The sequence below is a fragment of the Panthera uncia genome (assembly GCF_023721935.1).
Source record: "Panthera uncia isolate 11264 chromosome E2 unlocalized genomic scaffold, Puncia_PCG_1.0 HiC_scaffold_19, whole genome shotgun sequence".
Classification (NCBI taxonomy): Eukaryota; Metazoa; Chordata; class Mammalia; order Carnivora; family Felidae; genus Panthera; species Panthera uncia.
This window is the reverse complement of record NW_026057588.1, coordinates 8,213,114-8,238,907: the sequence shown is the minus strand read 5'-3', so window position 1 is coordinate 8,238,907 and position 25,794 is coordinate 8,213,114. Positions and strand designations below refer to the sequence as shown.

The following is a 25,794-nucleotide window of genomic DNA, read 5'->3' as shown; positions in this document are numbered from 1 at the left end:
AGGGGCTGGGGGGTGAGGACTCCTGGGTCTGAGGGAGGAGGGGCTGGAGGTCAGGACTCCTGGGTCTGAGGGAGGAGGTGAGGACTGAGGAAAGCTCACTCACCATCTTTGTCACAGATGACCACTTGAGCCCCGCTTTGCACTGAGAATAGAACAGGTTACTCCAGCACAGACCTTGGCAAAGGCCTCTGCTGCCCTCTGGTGGCCACTTGGAGTGGGGGGCCTATCCTATCTTCCCTTCGGTTCCCCCTCGTGACCCCAAAGTCTCATGACGATCCTCCAGAGCAAAAGGCAGAAGACTTGACCCATATTCTCCCTGGCCACTCCAGGTGCCTGCTGGGGTTCCTGAGCCCCCAACCCTGGGTTCCAGAATAAACCCCAAACCTGCAAGCGACATTCTCCAACCACCGACTTTGTAGTTACAGTCACTGAGAGCCAGAGAAGGGGACTAACCAGTTTTGGACACCTGCCAAAAGCTCAGGCCCCAGGCTAACACTGCCTACTCCTTCATTAGCGTTGCAAAATGAGTTTTTATAGGATCCAAATCTCCACTCCAGTACTGAAGGTCCCCACCCCCACTCGTTCCCAGGGTCTCTCCTCTCCCAGATCCCAATATTCCCGCACAGTCAGACCCCCTACTCACCGAAGGCTCTCACAATCCCGGCTCCGATGCCGCGCCCGCCCCCTGTCACGACCACCACCTTCCCGGCATAGCGCGTTCCTGTGGCCATTCTGCTTCTGTCCTTCTCTCCCTGTCACTCGCTAGGTGCCTCTTTCCACCTCCACAGTCAGGGTGAGGCCGTGGAGTCAGACCATAAATAGGGGTTGGATCCTGGAAGCCCGGCCCTGGGGGGGCGTTGCCAGGAAGGGCAGAAGCCTGGAAGTTTGGCCCCAGACCCCTCCAACCTCAGACCCAGAAATCCAGGCTGGAGCTGCCTCCTTTTCTAGACCAACAGGTTCGAGGCCCCTGCTCTCTTCACTCCTCGGGACGCTGGAGTCCACGACTCCAGCTCTGCCCCTAAGAGACCCCAGTGTCACAACCCCAAACAGACAGAGAGAAAGCTATTGACTAAAAGTTCAAAGTTTTAATCCGAATTTGGACAAGTGTTGGGAAAAATCAAACTTTGGCGATATACACTTCTCCTCGGGCCACCCTGGGGACCAGACCACGCCCCCACTGCGCCCTGAGTGGCTCCAGATCTCCGGGCGGTACCTCGAGGCCACGCCCTCACGCCCCGATTGGCTGCGGCGCTTGCGTGGGGCAGGTCAGAAGCTGGACTGCAGCAGAGTGACCCGCAGAGGCCACGCCCCCTCTTCTTGGGTCAGGGCGGGAGGGGCGGTCCCGGATTCCCACGTGGGCTCCCAAGAGGCGGGGCCTGCGCCACGCCCACTACCCCGGTGGGAGCACCCAGCCGAGCTGGAATTACTGGAATTAGCCACTGGAGACCTCGGGGGCGAGGTCACCTGGGGGGTGGGATCTGACGGAGGCGGTGGCGCGGGGGGAAGAGGGTCTCCTCGGGAGTCCAAATTTCCACCTGGATAGCACGGTTGGGGGGATGAGAATGGCAAACTTTGGGACACAGGAGTCCAGACCCCCAGGCCTTTCCTCTCAGACCCAGGAGTCCAGTCCCCACCCTCTCCTCCCTCAGACCCACAGGTCTGGCCCCAACCCCCTCCTCCCCCAGACCCAGGAGTCCTGAAACCCTGTCCCCTCCTTCCTGGGATCTGGAACTTCGGAGCCCTCAAGGGCACTTTCCTCATCAAGACAAAGGATTTCCAGCAGCTCTCAGACCCCTCCCGACCTGCACCAAGGATTCCAGGCTCTGTCTGGCTCCCTCTTCCCTAAAACCCAGGAGTCCAAGATCCCCAGCCCCTCCTCACCTGTCATCATTCTGTGCCACTGCGACGCCTCAGTGGCCAGAGCTTGAGAGAGGCTGAGGACTCTCTCCCGGTGACCTTCGGATGTTGGCAAATAAGGGGTGGTGGTCCTCGGACTAGAAAAAAAGAGATTTGGGGGGGCGTCTACAATTAGCCAGTACCACAGGGCCATGCATGTCCTCCCAGGAGTTGTAGTCCCTAGCACATATCTCTAAAGGACTTTAAACAGAGCTTGCATTATGGGATTTGTAGTCTATTCCCTGTTAAATTTCACCCGCTTTCCTAACAGAGAAAAGGAGTTTCATATCGATCCAGTTCTGCAGTTTGGGAAACTCCAGTTCTCACTGCGGATCCTGGCCTTTCTGGTGGCCCAAGAATTCAAGCATCTCTAAAAGTTTCTGCAGTCTGTATATCTTAGTACTCAAGAGACAGCAAGCAGCCTTTGGCAAATTGATTTTCTGCTTCCTGCCTCACTTTCCACTTCCTTACCTGCTCCAGGATCCAGAGCTTCTGAGCCATTTGGGGGCTCCTGAGTGTCCCTGGACAGGCTGAAAAGGAATCGGGGCATTGAAATTCCTCACCTGGAAGTCCTCATGGTCTGATTTTCAGGGTGAAATGAAGGGGGCTCAGAGAGGGAATGAAATTGCCCCAGAGACACTGACAATGTTTAACTTTACATGCACTCCTGGAAAACAGCAAGGGTTAAGAAAGTACCCCCCCCCCCCCCAGCCATTTGCATTCGGGGGAAATGGCTTACTGCAAAGCACCCTTCTCCATATGACCTACATAAGACCGACAAATGACCACCCTCTTGTTTACCTATGACAAGACAAGGCCAGAAACAGACCCTCCAAATTCACAATTTACGCCTCATAATGGAGTAGCTGAGCTGTTGGTCCCCTCTAACCCCCTCTAACACCCCTGAGCTGTTGATGTCTGGCTGAGATGCCTTCTGATTACAAAGACAATCCCAGCTGTAAAATGACCCACCTAGGACTTGTCTAATTCCTCCTAGAAAAGTCTCACACACATCGTGCTGGTCGTATCTTCAGCTCTGGAATGCTCTCCCCATTGCAACAGTATGAATATAATCATCTCCTTACTTGCTCACTTCCCTCCCCAACCCCCGCTCCCCCCACCCCCACCCCGGCTTTGATCACGCAGAGGAACTAAAAAAGAAAAGCTGGGCCCGCAGTCCAGACCTGTGACCCCCATTCTGAAGGAAGAACAACACTGGTGAAGCGACACTGTCTCTGCCTCCCCTGCCGCACCCCCACCCCACTAGGGGAGCCATCACACGGGCACACAGATCAGGGGTGAGTCTGGAAACCCAGTTCTGGGTAAAGCGGGAGAGAAATGCCCATTTTACAGAGAAGGAAACTGAGCCTCAAACTTGAAGGAGAGGATCCGTTACCACCCCACCTTGCGCCCTCTGTTCTTCCCCTCACCCTTTGTTCTCTGTCAGGCTGGCGTCTGGCTGGGGACAGTGTTCTCCCCAGAGTGAGGTGCCGGGGGGAAGCAGGGCGAGGGAGAGGCCGTCCAAACTCCTGGTTTCTGCGTATTCTCTCCATCTGCTCTTGGGCACTCATCCGAGGCCGGGCGAGGGGGGCCTGGGGAGACGAGGAACGCTTGAGGCCCCAACCTTGGTGCTCCCCTTAATCTCTTCCCTGAACCTCTCTCGGCCTCCAGTCTTGCCCTCTCCCCTTAAGGTCCCCACCAGATTCAGGGCGATCTTTCTGCGCCGAGAGCAGACTTTGTCCTCCCGTGGCTCCAAGCACCCTCAGGATGTTTAAGGCCCGACCGGCCTCTCTGGCCTCTCAGTTCCATCAGCTGCCCTGTTTGAATCCAAACCCCCAGCCCGACAAGCACCCACACTTCCTGGACATATCCAGCTTCTCTGCATGAGTAGTCGAGATTCTGGGTTTTTTTGTTTTTGTTTTGTTTTGTTTTTACTCTTTATTTATTTGTTGGTTTATTTATCTATTTATTATTTTTTTTAGTGTTTATTTATTTTTGAGAGAGAGAGAGAGAGAGAGAGAGAGAGAGACAGAGTCCAAGCTGGGGAGGGGCAGAGAGAGAGGGAGACACAGAATCCGAAGCAGGCTCCAGGCTCTGAGCTGTCAGCACAGGGCCCAACACGGGGCTCGAACTCATGGACCTCGAGATCATGACCTGAGCCGAAGTCGGATGCCTAACCGACTGAGCCACCCAGGTGCCCCAGTCTTTATTTTTGAGAGAGGGACACACACAGAGTGCAAGTAGGGGAGGAACAGAGAGAGAGGGAGACAGAATCCGAAGCAGGGTCCAGGCTCTGAGCCATCAGCACAGAGCCTGACGTGGGGCTTGAACTCACGGACCGCAAGTTTACGACCTGAGCTGAAGTCAGACGCTTAACCAGCTGAGCCACCCAGGCGCCCCAAGAAACAACTCTTGAGTCAACTTAGACACAACAAAAGGAAGAATGAGATGTATTTTAAAAAAAAAATTTTTTTTTTTAATGCTTATTTACTTTGAGAGAGAGAGTGAACAAGTTGGGGGAGGGCCAGAGAGAGAGGAGAAAGAGAATCCCAAGTGGGTTCTGTGCTGTCAGTGCAGAGCCCAATGTGGGGCTCGATCCCATGAACCATGAGATCATGACCTGAGCCGAAACCTAGAGTCAGACGCTCAACCGACTGAACCACCCAGGCGCCCCAAGAAGGAGACGCGTTAACTAAATTGTCAAGAGGATCGACTTGGGTTGGCCTTTGAAAGGATTTGGGGAGCTCTCTCTGGCCGTCAAAATCAGATCAACAACACACAGAGGGAAAATGCCGCGTATAACTGGAGTCGGCCCCCACAAGCCAAGGAACCAGCAGAAGCTAGGACAGGGGCCTCAAACAGATCCTGGCACCTTCAGAGGGAACACGGCCCTGCTCACACCTTGATCATGGGCTTCTAGCCTGAAGAGCTTAAAACGCAAGAGGACAGGGGCCCCTGGGTGGCTCAGCCGGTTAAGCGTCCGACTTCGGCTCAGGTCATGATCCCGCAGTCTGTGAGTTTGAGCCCCGCGTCGGGCTCTGTGCTGACAGTTCAGAGCCTGGAGCCTGCTTCGGATTCTGTGTCTCCCTCTCTCTCTCTGCCCCTCCCCCACTCATGCTCTGTCTCAAAAATAAATAAAATCATTAAAAAATAATTAAAAAAAAAAAAACGCAAGAGGACAGAGCTAAATCAAAGGCGGGGGTGGGGTGGGGAAGAAAAGTGCGCTAAAAAGAAACCAGAAGTCTGGAGAGAACCCCAAGGGTGTGGCCAGACAACCCGTTCGCTAAGAGATTAGGCATGTGACATGGGGATCCAGGAAATCATCTCAGCAGGAACACTGCCAGCTTGAACCGGAGGGGACAGAGAGGGACTGAGATACAGGAAGGCTGTCGGGACTTGTCAGCTGCTCCGGGCAGGAAACAGGCAGACGGGGCTCTCCTGCCACAGACATGTGTCCTTAAGGAAAGGGGGCCGTGTGGACACAGACACATACAGGGAGCTAGCCACAGATAAGACACAACAAAGCTGTAGCTATAAGACCCCAAGCAGAGCTCTCTGACCCGGAGACATACCATCCGAGCTTCTGGGCCATGACCTCCAGGCAGTGACCTCTGGAGTGTCCCACGCTGTGAGGGACTTCTCCCACAGGAGATGTTCGTTGCTCTGAATTGGACCACCCTGCAGTTGGCGGATGGGGTTCTGGAGGCCAGAGTTCTGGGCTCCTGAGCGGCCCTGTACAGATGTATGTGTTGCTCACTGCCCAAGGGCTGAGCCCTCCACCGACCAAGTCATGCTCTGCCCTCCCAGAGGGGGTGCGTGCCTGTCTCCGAACTCACAAAAAGGCATCCTGTAGGCTAGCAGAGATGCTGGCTTTAGGAACATTTGCACCAGCTGTTTCCCTAGTAAATTCCCCATTTGGTAAATTCTAACCTACTCTTGAAGGTCTCTCTACTTTCTGGGTAGAGTCTAGGCTCTGAGGCTGAGTCTGGGAGCTGCCGGCTGGTGTCCCCCAGAGCCCCTGAGCTATTGCCATTGTACCACGCACACGCCTCCCTCTCTTCTCATCGTGATCCCGTCTGAGGCTCCCCAAAGCCTGAGATGTGGCCTGATTCAGCTCAGCGATCACAGCGTCCAGCGAAACCCAGTACACACGAGCCCAGGGCCCACAACAGCCCCGATGACTTGAATAATCTCAAACTTGAAGTTCGGAATTAATCAGCATATTCAAACCTGGATTCCTCACCTTCCTTCCACCATCTCCTGAATGGTAACTGCACTGCCCCAGAGGCCCAGGCCAAGGACCCAATCGTCACTCCCGACTCCTCATACCCTACCTGTAATGTGCCAAGAAATCTTACTGGCTCCCCCTTCCAGATCAGTTCCAAAAATCTCCTATGCGCAATTCTACATCCCCCCTCCCTCCCCTGCCACTGCAAAAAAAACAAACAAAAAAAAAAAACCAAAAAACCAAAAAACCTAAAAACGGACACGTTTTCTTAAACTTGGTGCTGATATCCACCTGGTATTACGACGTACAGCATCGTCACCTGAGTCTCAGCACATCCTCTGTCATGCGGGCCCCTGCTATCCGTGGCTACTTTCTTGCTTTTTGTTATTTATGACTTTTGGTTTAAACTGACCTCCAAGATAAACGAAGGAGCCAAAGACAGCCCCGTGGGTTACGGTAAAAAGAAGCAACAGAAATATTGGTAACGGGCACCTGGGTGGCTCAGTTGGTCGAGCGACCGACGATTTTGGCTCAGATCATGATCTCACAGTTAGTGAGATTGAGCCCCGTGTCTCTGTCCTGGGTGTGGAGCCCGCTTGGGATTCTCTCTCTCTCTCTCTCTCTCTCTCTCTCTCTCTCTCCCTCTCTCTGTCCCTCCCCCGCTCGTGCTCCTGCTCTCTCTCTCTCTCAAAATAAATGGATAAACTTACAAAGAAAAGAAAAGTAAAGAAAAAAAGAAATATCTGTGACTTCTAAGAGCTCAGAAGAAAAATCCAAGCACAGATGTAGGGCTCCGCGAATGTTTCAAATGGCCCTGCAGGGGGCGCCCTGGCTGGTGAATTCAGTCCAAAGACCGGGTAACTCTGATCTCAAGATGGTGAGTTCGAGCCCCACGTTGGGGGTGGAGAAAAAGACGAAATAAGGGCTCAGTTCTCAGGGAGCAAGAATCCCCAGCCCCTTCAAGCACCCGTCCAGCCGGACCAAGAATCAAATTCACACCAGACAGATTAAGCGGAGAAATCCAAATGTGACAGCGGACGCACGGGGAGTCCGCATGGACGTGGAGATTCCAGAGGCTGTCAGGCAAAATGAGGTATGCATATCATTCCGAACCAAGGACAAGGGGGTAGGGGCCTGGGACTCTAGAGGGAAGGGACGCACTTCACAGAGAGACGAGAAGGGGAGGAGATATTTGGTAATGAGATGGTTGTCCTACCATACAGATGGGCCACTCAGATAAAATTTATCTCAGCCAATAACCCTTATTCTGGGAAAGAGCTCCGATTTCGATTTTTCTATGTAGTTAAGGGAGGCACCAATGTTTCTCTTGGGCCCCCAGGGTCTCGATTGCCTTTAGCTCAGAATAATCTTCATGCTAAAGTGGCCCATCTTGGGGAGGCCTGCCCTCAGCCCCTACACAGTTCATTGCTGACCTTCAACAGTGTGGATTTATTAAGTGACCAAGAGATCCCAACCGATTTGCTCAATTAAAATGAGACACCCCAGGGGCGCCTGGGTGGCTCAGTCGGTTAAGCCGCCGACTTCGGCTCAGGTCAGATCTCGCGGTCCGTGAGTTCAAGCCCCCCGTCAGGCTCTGTGCTGACAGCTCAGAGCCTGGAGCCTGTTTCAGATTCTGTGTCTCCCTCTCTCTGACCCTCCCCCGTTCATGCTCTGTCTCTCTCTGTCTCAAAAATAAATAAACGTTAAAAAAAAAATTTTTTTTTAATAAAATAAAATAAAAATAAAATGAGACACCCCAGGGGCAACTGGGAGGCTCAGTCGGTTAAGTGGCCAACTTCAGCTCAGGTCATGATCTTGTGGTTTGTAGGTTCAAGCCCCGCGTCAGGCTCGGTGCCGACAGCTCAGAGCCTGGAGCCTGCTTTGGATTTTGTGTCTCCCTCTCTCTCTGCTCCTCCCCCATTCATACTCTGTCTCTCTCTCTCTCTCAAAAATAAATAAACGTTTGGGGCCCCTAGGCGGCTTAGTCAGTTAAGCGACAGACTTTGGCTTAGGTCATGATCTCGCGGTTTGTGAGTTCGAGCCCCCATGTCGGGCTCTGCGCTGACGGCTCAGAGCCTGGAGCCTGCTTCGGAGTCTGTGTCTCCCTCTCTCTCTGCCCCTCCCCCGCTCATGCTCTGTCTCTCTCTCCCTCTCTGTCAAAAATAAATAAAACATTAAAAAATTTTTTTTAAAAAGTGCCTTGTATTTATAATCAATTTTTAAAAATTTTTTCAATGTTTATTCTTTTTTGAGAGAGAGAGAACGGGAGCCCGGGAGGGGCAGAGAGAGAGGGAGACACAGAATGTGAAGCAGGCTCCAGGCTCCGAGCTGTCGGCACAGAGCCCGACGCGGGGCTCGAACCCACGGACTGTGAGATCAGGACCTGAGCTGAAGCCGGATGCTCAACTGACTGAGCCACCCAGGGGCCCCTATAATCAATTTTTATTCCATGGAACTCAATCGATCATTTGGTTGTTCGTTGCTATATTTTTAAAAACTTGACATTTAAATTCAGACGTTATTTATAAACCAAATCCCGTTTAAGTATGAACATTCATACATTTTGCTAGAGAAATGTAACGTGTTTGATTAAGGGTGGCGCTGTGGGGGGATATTATAGAATATACAGCATACGCATCATATTACCAGCCTGGAGTCTGCAAATGTTTGCATTTTGAATTACATCTGGTCCCGAGAGTTTGGGATAAAGTTTGCAGACCGGTGTAACAAGAATCTGCCTCCCTCTCAACATCTCCACTCCTTCTAACCTAGTGGAAATGACCGTTATCTCCTGCCTGGACTGTCCTCCCTGGGTCCCGGCCTCAGCGCTCGCCCTGAGGCTTGTTCCCCGCACGGCCGTCAGAGGGCGCCGGTTCCCGCTTCGGGCAGCTCAGAACCCTCCAGGGGTCCGGGCTCACCTAGGGCCACAGGACCACGCATGCGCGATCCACGCCCTTGCCCCATCTCTCCTGCCCTCTCCCCCGTCGCTGGCTTCCTCGGTTCCAGACACACTGACTTTCTACCTGCTTCTGCAACACCGCAGGCCCAGTCCTGCCCCAGAGCCTCTGCAAAGGCTGTTCCCCTTGCCTGTAACGCTTTTCCACCAGATATCCCCAAGCCTCGCTCCCTCACCTCCTTCAGGCGGCTGCACAAGCGTCACCCTAGACCAAGCCATTTACAATTGCACCCCTTCTTCCGGCATTCTAGACCTTCTCATCGTGTTCTGCTTTTACCTCTTTAGCACTTATAACGTATAAAATAATGTACAGTAAATTATAATCTGCCTCTTCCCACTAGAATGTCAGACTCCTGAGGGAAGGATTTTTTTTTTCCTCGTTCTGTTCACGTGTGTGCCCTCAGCGCCTGAACAGCTCTGTGCAATAGAACTTTCTGTGATGGTGGCAATGTTTTGTATCTGCCCTGTCCAACAGGGTAGCCTCTGGCCAAGTGTGGCTCCTAAGAATTTGAAACGCAGTGAGTGCAAGTGAATTTTTTCATTTTACTTCATTTTAGTGCATTTTTTAAAAGATTTTATTTTTAAGTAATCGCTACACCCACCATGGGGCTCGACCTCACAACCCCGAGATCAAGAGTCACACGCTCTACTGCCTGAGCCAGCTGAGCCAGCCCCTCGTTTTAATTCATTGATTTCTTTTAAGTGTTTACTTATTTATTTTTGAGAGACAGAGGAGGAGGAGGGGCAGAGAGAGAAGGAGAGAGAATACCAAGCAGGCTCCGTGCGGTCAATGCAAAGCCTGATGCAGGGCTGGAACTCACGCACCGTGAGATCATGACCTGGGCCGAAATCAAGAGTCGGATGCTTAACAGAGTTCAGCCACCCAGGTGCCCCAAATTATAATTCATTTAGGCATAAATAATCACATGTGGTGACTGGCTACCTTATTGGACAGCCAAAGGGATATTTAATAAATATGTGTTGAATGAATGAATGAATGAATGAGATACTACATCTAGGCACTATTTTCAACCTAATGGGCATTCACTTAGTTTGAATATGCAAATCAGCTCTAGGCGGTAGGTACTCCTATTAGCTCCGTTTTGCAGATGAGAACATAGAGGCAGAGAGGTTTAATAAGTGACCCAAAGTCACACAGCTTAGAAGCAGCAGAGACAGAATTCAATCCCAACGCTCAACCAATCTCTCTCTCTGCTCTGGGGTGTGGCCCTAGAACTCCTTTCTCGCAGCTGTCTCCCCAGAGTGGGGGGTGGTCAGACTAAAGGGTTACAAGATGGACCCGAGGAGGCTGGATGGGCTGCCTACCTTGGTTCCCGGCGGTGGGGAAACAGGACGACGACTCTCAGGGCTGGAGGCCCGGGAGACCCTTGGAGATCCAAGACCTGGGAGGACAGAACGGGACTTGGTGAGGACAGGAAACGCCAAGCAAGTCCCCACCCGGGCCAGGACACTCACCTGAGCGAGGGCTGGGGAGGTCTCTGTCACCCCCGGGCGGCCGCCCCCAGTCAGCCTCAGGGGACCTGGATGAGCTCAGTTCCAAGGACTCAGGCAGGCTCTGGCGTGGTCGGGAGAGGAGAAGAATGCTTATCATTGTCATTTTTCAGGCACTCGGCCATCAAGACACAGCATGAGTAGGAGTTAAGACTGAAAACCAGGAGCCAGACATCCTAGTTTCACATCTCAGCTCTGCCACCTAGGAGCTGTGCAACCTTCTTCAAGTTACTTTACCTCTCTGGGCCATATTTCACCTTTGAATCCATGTCTGAAGATTGAATCCATGCATGTAAGGCACTTAGAACAGTGCCTGGCACATAGCAAGGCATTTTAAGTGCAAGGTTTTATAATGATTATGCATCTGGCGCTGTGATAAGCACTTTATTCGCATTATCTCATTGAATCCCCTCCTGTAAGGTGGCAATTATTATCCCTATTTAACATAAGGGGAGGGGTGCTTGGGTGGCTCAGTAGGTTAAGGGTCTGACTTGGGCTCAGGTCATGATCTCACGGTTCATGAGTTCGAGCCCCATGTAGGGCTCTCTGCTGATCAGCACAGTATCCTAGATACTTCCAGAGCCTAGGATACTTGCCTGGGGTTGGTTAGCTGAGAGAAAGAAAGGGAGAGAGAAAAAGGGGGAGTGGGTGATGAGTTGGGCCAGGGCAGATGGGACAGGGAGCTGGGGGTGGGGAGAGAGGCTTGTGCGTCTCACCTCCCTCTCTGATGACTCCTCGCCTTGGAGTGCAGGGGATGGGGAGTCAGGTTCAGCGTTGGGGGGTGGTTTCTGGGGGCCCCCCAGACCTGCCAGCGTGTCTTCCACCATCCATAGTTGCTGCTGAGCAGATGCTCTGTCCTGGGGGGGGAGGAGAGAAATCCGGTACTCAAAAGGTGGGAAAATGCCAGGAGGGTTAAAGATGGGTCTGAAATCAGCGAGGCGGTATTTATGGAATCATAAACGCATGATGTATGCATGTGAAGGCTCTTTGTGGATATCCATTTCCATACAGATATCCCTTTGACCCATCACAATTTATCACAAACACTGGCTTTTCTTTTTTTTTTTTTTTAACTTTTTAATGTTTATTTATTTTTGAGAGAGAGAGAGTGGGAGAGAACAGGGCAATGGGCGGGGACAGAGATTTCTGCCCAAAGTGAGGTTACTCGGATAATTTTATCCTACTCTTTAAAAAAAAAAATTTTTTTTAATGTTTATTTTTGAGAAAGAGAGAAAGAGGGCAACCAGGGGAGGGGCAGAGAGAAAAAGAGGCAGAATCTGAAGCAAGTGCCAGGCTCTGAAATGTCAGCACAGAGCCCGACGCAGGGCTTGCACTCATGAACTGTGAGTTCATGACCTGAGCCGAAGTCAGATGCTTAAGCAACTCAGCCACCCAGGCGCCCCAACACTGTCTTTTCTATACTGCTCTGCAGTTATCTCCATTATAAGTTTGAGAGAATATAAATATATGTGAATCTGCTCTTGAATATCCTATTCTATCCCTTTTGTCTATTTGTCTAAACTTGTGACATTAGTACACTGTCTTATTAACTGTAGCTTTGCAGACAGACATGACATTCACTTGCCTTAGTCCTCCAGCTTTGTTTTTGGAGGTTGCCTTGGCTACACTTAGTCTTTTGCCCTGATGGATACAATTTAGAGTCATTTTGTCAATCTCTACACAGAAACCTCCCAGATTTGTACTGGGATTGTAAATCCCCACTGGGGAAATCAATCTGGAGAGACTACATCTTTATATTATGGTATCTTTCCTATCCATGAACATGGTATATCTCTCCATTTATATGTCTTCTTTAATTTCTCTCAGTGATGTTTTATGGCGTGCCGAATAGATGCCTTGCATATCTTTCATTAGATTTCATCCTGGATATTTTACTTGTTTATGTCAATTACAAACACTATTGTTTATAAATATTCTCTATTCATTTGGTACTAACATACAGGAAGACCATTGATTTATGCGTATTATCCTTGCATTCAGTGACCTTGATGAATTTGTTTATTCTACTAGCTTATCCAGAGATTATTTTGGATTTTCTACATATATACAATCATGTCATCTATAAGTAAAAATAGGTTTACTTCTTTTTCTCTGCTCCTCATACCTTTATTTGCTAGACTTGAGATGAAGGCTTTTCTCCTTTTTACAAAAATACATGGACTGATTTTCAAGTGTTAAAGTAACCTTGAATTCCTGTAATAAACCTAATTTGGTTCTTTGCATATACTGCTGGTGCCAAGTGATTTTTAACACCAGTGGGGAGGGGGGATTAGCAGTGAGAGTGGATTTTAGGAAGAAGGGGGAGGGGGTTAACATGCAGAGAGCAGCGCTTAAATCTGAGTCTGCATTTAATACTAGAAGTCAACGTTTTAAACTAAAGATATGTGATCTAGAAACTTGATTATTAGGTTTATTTATTTATTTATTTATTTATTTTTTTAACATTTATTTATTTTTGAGACAGAGAGAGACAGAGCATGAACGGGGGAGGGGCCGAGAGAGAGGGAGACACAGAATCGAAGCAGGCTCCAGGCTCTGAGCCATCAGCCCAGAGCCTGACGCGGGGCTCGAACTCACGGACCGTGAGATCGTGACCTGAGCCGAAGTCGGACGCTCAACCGACTGAGCCACCCAGGCGCCCCATTGATTATTAGGTTTAGAATGAAGAAGTAGGGTAGGGGGTGAGCCTGGCTGGCTCAGTTGGAGGAGCATGTGACTCTTGATCTCAGGGTTGTGAGTTCAAGCCCCATGTTGGATGTAGCGATTACTTAAAAATAAAATCTTTAGGGGCACCTGGGTGGCTCAGTTAGTTAAGCATCTGACTCTTCATTTCAGCTCAAGTTGTGATCTCATGGTTCGTGAGATCCAGCCCCAAGTGGGGCTTTGCACTAACAGTTCGGAGCCTGCTTGGGATTCTCTCCCTCCCTCTCTCTGTCCTTCCCCTGCTCATGCTCTCTGTCTCTCTCAAAATAAATAAACATTTAAAAAAATAGGGCGCCTGGGGGGCTCAGTCGGGTGAGCCTCCGACTTCAGCTCAGGTCATGATCTCACGATTCATGGGTTCAAGCTCTGCATCATGCTCTGTGCTGGTAGCTCAGAGTCTGGAGCCTGCTTCCGGATTCTGTGTCTCCCTCTCTCTCTGCCCTTCCCCCCCTCTCTCAAAAATAAATAAATATTAAAAAAAAAAAAAAAAGTAGTGAAGCTTGAACCAAGTGATTGTATTTGGAACTAGAAATTCCGGAGGATAAATGAAACAATAAAAGTCAGGACACAGGATGTGGCAGGGCTGAGGGGTGAAATTTTGAACCAGAGGACAGGGCTTCAAAATTAGAGGAGAGATTTAGAACCAGAAGAGAGAGTGATTCCAAACAGGTGTGTCTTAAAACGAAGGGCAAGGTCTTAACTACAATAAAGGGTTCAAAATGTAAGGAAAGGATGTAAGGGGAGGAGTTTGAAACGAAGTGGGAGGGGTTAAATGCCAAAAGGGTTTCAGTGGCGGACAAGGAGCCGAGGCTGGAGTGTGGGGTCTTGGGGCTGGGGTATGTATACCTGGGGGGAACCAAGGTGCAGCAGGTACTCCAGAGTCTCTCTCAAGCTGCCCAGTTCCTGTTCCAGGCTGTTGTATGTGTCCCAAACCCGCTCTCGCTCCTCGGGTGCCCAAAACAGGGAAACACAGGGTTAGTACGCCCACCCACCAGATCTTTCCCCACTCCATTTTTTCCCAGCCCGAGGAGGAGGAAGGAAGGCCTGGTCTCCAGTGCCCGGATTGGGGGGGGGGGGGGGGAGAGGACACATATGGACTACAATTCCCAAGAGCCCCTTTGCTCAGACTACTAGGATTCCCCAGAGTCTATAAGGAACCTGCCATTCCAATGAGCTGCTAGTGTAGACAAATAACAGGTTTCCCTAAATTCTCTGATTACCTCTGAACTCCCCTAGGGTGGAAGAGTCTACAGATCTAGTAAATTCTTGGGACAGTCAAGACAGAGAGAGAGAGACCCCCAGGGTCTCTAAGTACCCCCAAGGAAGAATCATTATCATCACAGCTAATATTTATTAGGTGCTTACCATGTACTAGGCACCGCACTTAGCTCTCATTTATTGAATTCTTGTGAGGTAGGTATTATTAATGTCCCCATTTTACAGATAACAATAATTATAGCTAACGTTTAAATATTTCTTACCATCTACCAGGTACCTAACTTTTAAATATTCACAAATATATGATATATACATGATATATATAGAAAATATATTACATAATATATAAGTGTTAAATAATCACTCATTTATATATGTATATTATAGATTATATATGTTTTTTGTTTGTTTGTTTTTTTAATTTTTTTTTTCAACGTTTTTTATTTATTTTTGGGACAGAGAGAGAGACAGAGCATGAACGGGGGAGGGGCAGAGAGAGAGGGAGACACAGAATCGGAAACAGGCTCCAGGCTCCGAGCCATCAGCCCAGAGCCCGACGCGGGGCTCGAACTCACGGACCGCGAGATCGTGACCTGGCTGAAGTCGGACGCTTAACCGACTGTGCCACCCAGGCGCCCCTAGATTATATATGTTTAAATATGTATGTATTTAAGAAATTTTTACAATGACTGTGTGTACTAAATACTATTTTTATCATTTCAAGTTCATCGAAGAGGCATCTGAGGGGGCAACTGGGTGGCTCATCCGGTTGAGCGTCTGACTCTTGATTTCGGTTCGGGTCATGATCTCACTGTTTGTGAAAGGGAGCCCCGGGTCAGGCTGTGCACTGGCTGTCGAACCTGCTTAAGATTCTGTCTCTCCTTCTCTGTCTACTCGTCTTCTCTCTCTCTCTTTGAGAGAGAGAGAGAGAGAGAGAGAGAGAGAGAGAGGCATCTAAGGCCCAGAGGGGTCAAGTAACTTTTCTAAGGTCACACAGCAGGAGCTGAGATTCAAAACCAGGAAGCCCATGTCAAACTCACCCTCTCAAACCACTGAATTAAGTCTGCTGTTTGTTGGCTGTTTGCCCCTCACTCTCTAAGACTGTCAAGATGACTGGTTTAAAACCCGGAAAGAGGGGAATGCTCAAGAACCACCTTCCCATAAGCCTCTGCCGGCAGGTCCCCTTCACTGACAACTTGTAGCGTCCTCAGGCCTCCTGGGAGGGCATGCTCCTTCCTAGACGCTCACCTGAGTCAGGTGACAGAGAGTGGCCCTCACACTGACCAGTCGGTCCTGCAGGAGGCGCTGGCGCCCCCAGGCCCTCCCTGGAGCCGCGGCCTCCCTGGTTGTTTGGCTCAGCTGCTGCCTGGTCAACTCCAAGGCTGCTTCTAGCTTCTCCTGCACCGAGACGGAAGGTGGTTCAACTTCTGAATCCACGTACAGCCCCAGGGAGAGAGAGACGGTGTCCTCCCAAATCCTGGGGCGCGCCGGGGCTCAGGAAGGGAGAGACGGGTGGAGAGGCCAAGAGTCCTTCCCCGTTTCGGAGCCTCATACCTTCTCCTCTTGCCTCTGGTCTATCTCCTCCTGTAGCCTCCTCAGGAGCCGGTCCTGCCCACACAACTTGGTCAACAGAGTCTGGAAAGAGGAGGACAGGAGCTATTTATGGACCAGATCTGGCTCTTCCCCTGTCCTCCCTGCGGCCACGGCCACCACCACCGCCACCATCTAAAGCATTCTCTTCCCGCCTCTGAGAACTCGGCAGGGGTTGGGCCAGGGAGGACTTACATCTGTCTCCAAGCTTTGGTGAAAAGCTGAGTCTAGGGGGGGACCCGGCTGAGGAGAAAGAGAAAAGCCAGGGGTCACATGGACAGACAGGTCTTTATTGTAGCCCAGTGCTGAATCAAGCCCCGTTTCTACTGACAGACACCTTTCTCCTTATTAGCTTTGTTCCAAGCTTTAGCAAACCTCAGTAGGCCAACCGCCAGATTCTTGGCTTTAGGGAGATCCAATGGGCTCTGTTACCAAACAGCTATAGCCATGTTATGACTCGGGGAGAAAATTCAGACATTCCTTTTTTATTTTTTTTTTTATTTAAAAACTTTTTTTTTTTTTTATGTTTATTTACTTTTGAGAGAGAGAGACAGAGAGAGACAGAGCACGAGCAGGGAAGGGGCAGAGAGACAGAGGGAGACACAGAATCCGAGGCAGGCTCCAGGCTCCGAGCCATCAGCACAGAGCCCGATGCGGGGCTGGAACTCACGGACCGTGAGATCATGACCTGAGCCGAAGTCGGATGCTCGACCGACGGAGCCACCCAGGCGCCACACAGACATTTCTTTTACGAGAGAAAATACAATACGGATGCTCACTACTACTGTTACAGTTTCACACACTAGTAGAGATCTTGACCGATGCTATTAGAAAAGAAAAAGAAAACAATACGAAGTGTAAGGATAGGAAAGGGAAAAGTAAAACCACTATTATTTACAGATGATATGCTCACCTACCCAGAGAAACCAACAAAATCAAAGAGTGATCAGAATAAGAGAATTCAGGAGCGCCTGGCTGGCTCAATCAGTGGAGCATGTGACTCTTGATCTTGGGGTTTGTGAGTTCAAGCCCCACGATGGGTGTAGACATTACTTAAAAATAAATAAATAAATAAATAAATAAATAAATAAATAAATAAAAATAAAATAAGAGAATTCAGAAAGGATCCCAGAGGAAGGATGAAGTTCCAAACATCAATCATATATCTCTATACCATCCATAGCTAGAAAACAGAATTAAAAAAAAAAAAAGGGGGGGGGGGGGCACCCGGGTGGCTCAGTTGGTTAAGCGTCCAACTTCAGCTCAGGTCATGATCTCACGGTCTGTGAGTTCGAGTCCCACGTTGGGCTCTGTGCTGCCAGTTCAGAGCCTGGAGCCCGCTTTGCATTCTGTGTCTCCCTTTCTCTCTGCCCCTCCCCACCCCATGCTCTGTCTCTCTATCAAAAAATGAATAAACGTTAAAAAAAAAAAAAGAAAAAAGAAAAAGATACCATTCAAATAGCTATAAAAACTATCAGGAATTTAGGGATTACCTTAACTAAGAGCACACAAGATCCCTGCGGAAAAAACTTAAAACTCAAATATATACCCGGAAGATGATATGAATGAATGGAGAGATATTCTATATGCATGCCACCCAGTTTGCAACAGTCTTAGGAAGCTAACAGAAGAGTCTGCCAAGGGACCTGGAAATACCCAGTCTTCTCTAGGCACCCAAGTCTGGGAGATGACATTCTCCATAGCAAAGAAAGCAAGGAAGGGGGCTCTGGCAGATTCAAGGTGCTCCAGGACACCTACCAATAAAACCATGGAAGCCCGGGTCCCGGGAGCTCTCGGGGGTAGCTGGAGATACGTGGAGCCAGAGGGGGCCTGGGAGGAATATCGAAACAGAGATGGTTAGAAATTGGCATGTTTTAGTAACAAATATTAGAGTGGATGTGTCCAGAATTGATGTGACTCAGGAGACTCACTGAGGTTCAGAACTGAGCCCCACAACTGTCTCAACTACCTGTCCTCCAGCTATGTGCCACCGTGGGGACACATAGGATGATACTAATGGGACAAGCCTGGCAAAACAGCCCCAGGGACCAAAGGAAGTTGTAATCTACTCTCACTCTCACGTCTTTGGTGAACTGTAGATATTCTGGGCTACAATCCCACGATGCTCAGAGAAAAATAGCAAGTGAACATCTTGGAAAGAAACTGGAGACACAAGACAGGTGTAATCCACACTACTTCTCCCAGCATGGTCTTGGAGGACAGTATTTTGGACTACAATCCCCATAATACTTAAGGGGTAATGGCCAGAGACCAGCCCGAAAAGACAGCCCTGAGGACTGATGGGAGATGAAGTTCACTTTCCCCCTCACATCTGAACCCAGCTGTGATTATGCTGAACCACAATCCCCATGATGCTCAAGGGGCCATGGCCCGCAGACCAGCCTGGAAAGACAGCCCCTAGCCATATGGGAAATGTAGTCCCCCTCCCCATTACCTCTCTGCTGACCTGTGTTCTGGCCTCCTGACTCCAGTGCTGGGGACTCCTGGGGGGTCTTCCTCCCCCAGCCTCAGAGGAAGGTCCTCTCCGGGGAGTGGGGGGCCTAGAGAGTGTCTGGCGCTGGGGGCCCCAATCCAGGGCAGGCCGGACATCGATGCGACTCAGAGGGGTATGGGGTCTGGCAAGAGGTGCTATGTCACCCGAGGTCGGAGGGGGTCTGCGCGCAGGAGCAGAACGGGGCCGGGGGAGGCTCAGAGGGGATGGAGGGCGAGAGAGGGGTGTGAACAGGCTGTTGGGAAGAGAGAATAGGGGAACTAGGTCAACTAGAGCCCCTTCACCGCACTACCCACCCAGTCACCCTCATGTGTGCGTCTCCTTCCAAAGTGTCTGACGGTCCCTCTGGAGTAGAACTCCCCTCTATTAGCCAGAGCATGAATATTTTCCCCCTTTGTGGCATCTCCTCTTTAGGACTTGCCCCCCATAAGAACTCCGGCAACTCCCACCTACTCAAGAAAGAAAGCTCTAAGCCTTACCGGGAAGCAGTCCCAGTCCCTGCCCTCCTCTTAGGCCACGCCCCCAACTTTTTTCTTTTTTTTTTTTTTTTTCCTTTTCTTCCCCCACCCGCTTCTTCTTCCCCTCCGATGCTCGGCCCTGTAAAACCTTCTTGTCCCAGACTCCGTCAACTCACTCGGGGCTCCTAGTCCTCCGGATCCGAGGTCCAGACTGGAGGTCGGCTGTGGGGCTGGGAGTGAGCAGCCCAGGTCGTCCGCGACCTCTGGACAGCCGAGCCACCTCCGGTGATTCTAAGCTGTGCCTCTCTTCCCCTCTGCTCACTTCTGGGGGGCCACCGGGGCCGCCAGGGCCCTCTCCTGGCTGGGGAAGTGCAGGTGACCTGGGTCGCCCGCTAACAAGTGGGTACAGAAAAAGACAACACTCCTTTGTGCCTCATAACAACCCTTATTCCCGCTTCACGGATGAGCACACACGGGAACATACACAGAATAAAGCGAAGGTGGTGCAGTATAAATCATTGTTCAGATTTTGCAGATGGGAAAAATGAGGCCCAGAGCGTGGCAGTGACTAGTGGGGGGGGGGGGGGGGGGGGGAGTGTAACAAGGTCCATCTGGGTCTCTGGACCCAATGTCCCAGACTATGAGTCTCCAGCCTGAAACTTGGGTCAGGCTGGGGCAGTGACGGTCTTTCTATATTTGACATTCTTTAAGTGGCAGCCTTAGGGATGGAGACTTCCGAGGGAGCCAACCAGGGAGGGTGGAATATTGATGGGCGGGGGCTGGACAAAGTGGTGGGTGGGGCCTAGAAGAGAAAGACTTTGCTGATTGGAGGAGATGAATCTCCCTGGGGGGTGGGACTTGAAGGGCGGAGTCTCCTGAGCTACAAGACAAGTGATTGGACATTGACGAGGCAGCGCCTAAAGGGGAGGGGCTGGGATTAGGGGGACCCAGATTGGACGTCAGGGCCACGGCCAGGACCTATACTCACTAATCGTCCCCCTCTGCGCGAGAGGCCCGGCCCAGCGCCCTCAGCCAGCCCCGCAGGTCCTCCAGCGTGTCAGCGGCCAGAACATAGGTCCTCATGCCTGGGTGCTCAGCCTGCGGGGAAAGACAGTTGGGGACGTGGACGCCCGCGACTTCTAGAAAGGAGGATGCCACGGAACCTGGTCAAGACTTATCTCCAATAATGGATGCACCAATGACTGCCCCCATTGCCTAGTGCCTTAGTGACCCCAGGGACAGACTCACGGTGAAGGTGAAGCGCCGCCCTCGGGGGGCTCCTGGCCCATCTGGCCTGATACTGTAGCTTGGCAGCAGGACGCTGCCCAGGACGCTCTCCTCGCGGCTGTCTGCAAAAGAGGGGCTGGGCTCAGGGATCACACAGGGATCTGGAGGCCAAGAGGCCAGAGGAAAGGGAGGCGGTGGGGGGTGGGGGGCCCGTCCACCCCACGCAGGCCAGGGCACTGACCCTTGTAATAGAAGAGGCAATGGCCAGAGAGGACGAACCAGCGGCGTTTCCAGAGGCGCAGCCCGGAGCTGTCCTGGGGAAACAGAGCAGGAGGGGAGGCCTCAAGAGACGGGAAGTAGGGAGAGGAAATGTGGGAACGGAGACAGTGACACCTGGAGACGGGGACCCATAGAGAGAGCGCAACAGAAACGCGTTTGATGCAATGGATTGAGTTGGAGAGCTGGAAGCCAGAGCGTCGTGGTCGAGCGACCATAGATTCTGGACAGTCAGACCCGCGTTTGGTTCCTAGCTCCACCCCTCTCAAACTATGCCATCAGACTAGTCATTTCCTGGCCAGGCCACTTGTGGCTTCTCATCTGTCAACTGGGGATTGAGAAGTTCCTGGAAGGCTGGAACGAGATACTATACAACACGTGGGCAGGCACTTTACATACCACGACTCGGTCTGATTACGCTGGAGTCTGAGGCACAGAGAGGCCAGGGAGGTGGCTTGAGCCACAACCCTAATCCTGTATCTCCCCATCTCCTCTGCCAGAACTACTCTCTCTCCAACCTCCAGCCCCTCTTCTTTTCTTCCATCTGTTCCTGCAGAAGCCAGCATGATCCTTTGAAATTAGAAGCCAGATTGGGGGAGTCCCCTGCTCAAAACAGAGCTTACAGTCACACCTAGAATAAATCTTACCCTCTCTCTCTCTCTCTTTTTTTTTTTTTTTAAATTTTTTTTTCAACGTTTTTTATTTATTTTTGGGACAGAGAGAGACAGAGCATGAACTGGGGAGGGGCAGAGAGAGAGGGAGACACAGAATCGGAAACAGGCTCCAGGCTCCGAGCCATCAGCCCAGAGCCTGACGCGGGGCTCGAACTCACGGACCGCGAGATCGTGACCTGGCTGAAGTCGGACGCTTAACCGACTGCGCCACCCAGGCGCCCCTCTCTCTCTTTTTAATGTAGGCTTCACACCCAGTGCACAGCCCGACTTGGTGCTTGAACTCACAACCCTGAGATCAAGACTTGAGCTGAGATCAAGAGCCGGACGCTTGGGGCGCCTGGGTGGCTCAGTTGGTTAAGCGTCCGGCTCCTGGTTTCGGCTCAGGTCACGATCTCACGGTTCGTGAGTTCGAGCCCTGCATCGGGCTCTGCGCTGACAGTACGGAGCCTGCTTGGGATTCTCTCTCTCCCTCTCTCTCTGCCCTTCCCCCGCTCACGCACTCTCCCTCTCTCAATAAGTAAATAAATAAATAAAATTACCTAAAAAATACATTTAAATAAAAGAGTCGCTTAACTGACTGAACCACCTAAACGCCCCTCCTTACTCTCTTTTACAGGCTGGCAGGGAATCTCTCACACTTGGTCCTGCATCAGAATCACCAGGAGGGCTTGTTACATTACAGCTTCCTGGGTCCCATCCCCACAGTTCCTGAGTCAGTAGATCTAGGGTGGGTGGGAGCTGACCGTGCCATTTCCAGCAAGTTCCCTGATGATGCTGAGGATACTGGCCAGGGACCACTTTGAGAACCACTGCCCTGCCACTCCTTCTGTCTCAACCCTTGGCTGGCTCCAAACACCAATCTTTGGCCTGCTGCAGGGCCTTTGGCTTTCAGATTCCTTCGGCCCCCAGATCTTAACACGATCGGCCTCATTCATGTCACGATGTGATGAAGTGATTCATGTCACTTAGGCCTCAACTCAAATGTCATCTCAGAGACGCCTTCCCTGACCAAGAGTCAAATGGTACTCTGCCACTTTTATTTATTTTTAAGTTTTTAAATGTTTATTTTTTGAGAGAGAGAGAGAGACAGAGAGAGAGAGAGACAGAGACACAGAGCACAAGTGGGGGAGGAGCAGAGAGGGAGACAGAATCTGAAGCAGGCTCCAGGCTCTGAGCTGTCAGCACAGAGCCGGACGTGGGGCTCGAACTCACACACCGCGAGATCATGACCCAAGATGAAGTCAGTGCTTAACCGACTGAGCCACCCAGGGCCCTGGTTTTTATTTATTTTAGAGAGAGAGAGAGAGAGAGAGAGAGAGACCGAGACCTGGGGAGGGGCAGAGAGGGGGGGTACAGAGGATCCAAAGCAGGCTCTGTACTGACACCAGAGAGCCCGATGCAGGGCTCCAACTCACGAACTGTGAGATCAGGACCTGAGCCTAAGCTGAAGGCTTAACAGACTGAGCCACCCAGGCGCCCCCCCCCCCTGTCACTTTTCAGTACATCCTCCTGTGTTACTTCTTCAAAGCAATTCCTACAATCTGAAACAAGCTAATGTATTATCCGTCTCTGCCCTGCCCCATCCTGAATATACTATAGATACTTGTTTGTCTTATCTGGGCTTGGCACCTTGTAAATATTCAGGAAGTGGTTGCTGAATGAATGGGTGCATAGAACAATGACAGCAAAAGGGGGGAAGGATTGTTAGAACAAAACGAGGGGTGGGGCGTACGGGTGGCTCAGTCTTCAGCTCAGGTCATGATTCCACAGTTCATGAGTTTGAGCCCCTCATCGGGCTCGCTGCTGTCAGTACAGAGCCCGCTTTGGATCCTCTGTCCCCCTCTCCCTCTGCCTCTCCCCCACTTGTGCTCTCTCTCTCAAAACTAAATAAATATCTATTTTGTAATAAAAGAAAAACAAAACACATTTGGAGACTTGGAAGAAGAGAAACAGGGGACAGCCAGGGGGACAGCCTCTAGCATCACTCGGTGTCCTTTCCCTTCACCCGCTCACCCCACCTGCTTATGAAGCCAGCCTCGGATGTGCACCGGGAGGTTGGGGTCCCTTCTGAGTGCATTGCCTCTCTTCCCGAAGGCGTGCACTTTGCTTACTGCCCGGGTAGGCTTCTGAGGAGAGAAGGAGGACAGATGTGAATGGGGCCTTGGATGGGCTTGGGGGAGGCGGTGCATTGGGAGTCAGGCAACCCAAGACCCAACTTCAGCCGCCCTTAGAAACCACCCAAGGAGGGGACTGCATTCTGAGATCAGAATTGGATGTGTGCGTTACAGAGCTAACAGACACTTTTAATGGGTGGACGGAGCTGTTTGGGGGAAAGGAAGAGACTACTGGCTGACGAGGAAGGAATTTGGGGATGGAGGGTCTAACTGAGCCAGAGATGTAGTGGAGTCTTTGGGATCTGAATTGGAGATCTTGCCTGGGAGGTCCCCATAATCAAGAAAGATCTCCATGCAGAGTCCCTGGTGATGGGTCAGCTGAATGGAAGGATGTTTCAGTGCCAGGGAGTGACATCCCTGAGCAACCATGACCAGAGACATACGGTTCCAAATCCCTCCCTCCCAATAGGAGAGGAACCCCTTCTCCTGTCCACCCAGGCATCTCCAGCATCCATAGCCAGGGTCCCCCAGGATGCCCTGCCCTGGGGATGGCACTGAGTTGGGATTGAATCTCTAGATTCTGAGCTTGGTAAAGTCTAAATGAGTGAAGACAATGGCAGAGGACAAGGAAATGAGTGTCACTGAACTTGGGGCTGGGGCGATTACTTGGGAGGCAACTATCTCAGCCCTCTTGAGAAAGGTCTTTTCCTTCTCGGGTTTCAGAACTGGGTAGATTGGATGCCTGGAGCTGGGACAGGGAGTTTTCAGTCCCAGTCAAGGGTAGTCACCGCCTGAATTCCTGGGGAGAGCCTCATGGCTGGGGAGTAGCCTTAACTTAGCAACCAAGTCAAGCGAGATTGTTACTCTGGCTTTGAATTGGGAAAACAGGAGGGGTGGAGACAGCTGGGAGCGTCTCTAAATTCCTAGCTGGGGCTAGTGGGCAACTGGGGACCTTACTAGGTGTGGCAGATCCCATCGCTAAGGATCCTGGCTCCTAACAACAGAATCCCTTGAGTTGGCACGGAACCAGGGCTGGGGAAAAAGAGGATGGGGCAGCCCAGAGCCCCGCCTACCTCCCTGGCCCTTCCAAGAAGCTCAAACCTTGGTGCTCAGGCTGCCCAGGGAGGAGATGGTGGAGACGCTGCTGGCCAGGCTGAGGCTGCTCCGGGGTCTGCCCTCCTCCATCAAGGGCTTGGGGAGAGAAAGAAAGGGGCTGTGTGCGTGTCTCTGCAGCTGACCCGGCTGGGGACAGAGACGGGGTCAGGGGCTCGCAGGTCGGAGGAGGCTGAGGAGAAAGAGCCTGTTGTCTGGGGACTGGGGGGCTGGGGGAGGCCCTGGCCCGGGACTGCATACCAAGAGCGATGCCAAGAGAGGTGGGCGGCATTGGCAGCTGCGGGGAGGGGGGCAGCTGTCTGCCGCCCAAGACAGGGAATAGGGGCTCCTTTATTCTTGCCCCCTGCACTCTCGCCAGGAATTTGACCCTCTCTGTGCTTAGGGAGCCCCATTCCCTGCCTCTTTGCGGCTGCCCCCAGCTACCTGTCTCCAGCCCTCCCACACGCACCCCTAGGCCATCCCTGCCAAGCCCTGACGCCAGGAATGCACGCCCAGGCAGTCCCTCCCAGGCCAGCCAGGGAACTTACCAGCTCTGGGGTCCCAAGGATGGGGGTAAGAGCGCCGTGCGGGCGCTGGGGCACCCAGCTGCAGTCTCCCTCCTTTTCTGGCTCTTGGGTGCTGCCTCTCAGACCTGTCTGCCTTCTCACCTGCTCACTCGCACACTTCTTGCTTTGCGTCACTTCTGGTCCCTCTTGCCTTTTTTGAGGCTCCTAACACCTTGTCTCTGGCCCCAGCTTGTCTATCTGTCTCTAATCTGTCTCTTCCAGTCTCTCTGGCTCATTCTCTCCCCTGCCCGCACCCCCTCTCCCCCCCCCCCCAGCACTTTCTCTTCCAGTCTTTCTGTTTCTGTTCCAGATCTTTCCTTCTCTGACTCTGAGTCTCTTTTCCTTAGATCTCCATCTCGTTCTCTCCCCCTCTCTCTCCCTCACACTCAAGCTCTTCCTCTTTCTCTTTCTCTCTCTCTCCCCGTCCCCACCGCCGCTGTTTCCTTCTCTCCCTCAGATTCCCCTTCTTTCTTCCTCCCTCTCCTTTTCTCTTTCCTCTCTGCTGGTCCGCCAGCCGCCCACGCTGCTGTCTCCCCTTCCAATCCCGGCTGACCCCCCCCCCCCCCCCCCCCCCCCCCCCCCCCCCCCCCCCCCCCCCCCGCCCCCCCCCCCCCCCCCCCCCCCCCCCCCCCCCCCCCCCCCCCCCCCCGCCAGCCTGACCCCTGGCTCGGCTGCCCCCACCGCTAAGGGGAGGGGCTGCCCCCCCCCCCACCCCGCCCCTGACTCCTGGGTCCCTGCTGGGCCGGATTCC

The 25,794-nt window shown here is 51.8% G+C and overlaps 2 protein-coding genes across 2 annotated transcripts in view; both read right to left on the bottom strand.

The window, feature by feature from the left end:
- The window catches only part of HSD17B14 (hydroxysteroid 17-beta dehydrogenase 14), a 16,199-nt gene extending 15,228 nt beyond the window's left edge, over positions 1–971 (bottom strand). Inside the window, 2 exon segments of the mRNA XM_049620910.1 lie at positions 96–142; positions 644–971. Of these exon segments, the coding sequence (XP_049476867.1) occupies positions 96–142; positions 644–731 (135 nt within the window). The 5' untranslated portion in view covers positions 732–971.
- Positions 972–1,063: 92 nt separating this feature from the next.
- PLEKHA4 (pleckstrin homology domain containing A4) lies at positions 1,064–25,700 on the bottom strand. Its single transcript, XM_049620907.1, has 20 exons — positions 25,026–25,700; positions 24,487–24,576; positions 23,290–23,397; positions 20,563–20,635; positions 20,343–20,443; positions 20,083–20,192; positions 19,271–19,486; positions 18,592–18,871; positions 17,883–17,954; positions 16,320–16,367; positions 16,089–16,169; positions 15,783–15,932; positions 14,163–14,261; positions 11,309–11,449; positions 10,557–10,656; positions 10,407–10,483; positions 3,327–3,488; positions 2,368–2,426; positions 1,882–1,994; positions 1,064–1,535 (listed from the first exon to the last, which is right to left on the bottom strand). Exons 2-20 carry the CDS (start codon positions 24,568–24,570, stop codon positions 1,267–1,269), a joined length of 2,343 nt encoding a protein of 780 aa, XP_049476864.1. The 5' UTR covers positions 24,571–24,576; positions 25,026–25,700; the 3' UTR covers positions 1,064–1,266.
- Between the last annotated feature and the right edge of the window lie 94 nt (positions 25,701–25,794).

Coding starts and splice junctions, on each gene's coding strand:
- PLEKHA4 (XM_049620907.1), bottom strand. CDS start 24,570: ATGGAGGAGGGCAGACCCCGGAGCAGCCTCAGCCTGGCCAGCAGCGTC. Junction 17,955..18,591: donor GTCAGGAGGCCAGAACACAG/GTCAGCAGAGAG, acceptor TATTCCTCCCAG/GCCCCCTCTGGCTCCACGTA. Junction 11,450..14,162: donor TGCACCTTGGTTCCCCCCAG/GTATACATACCC, acceptor CTCCCCCCCCAG/GACAGAGCATCTGCTCAGCA.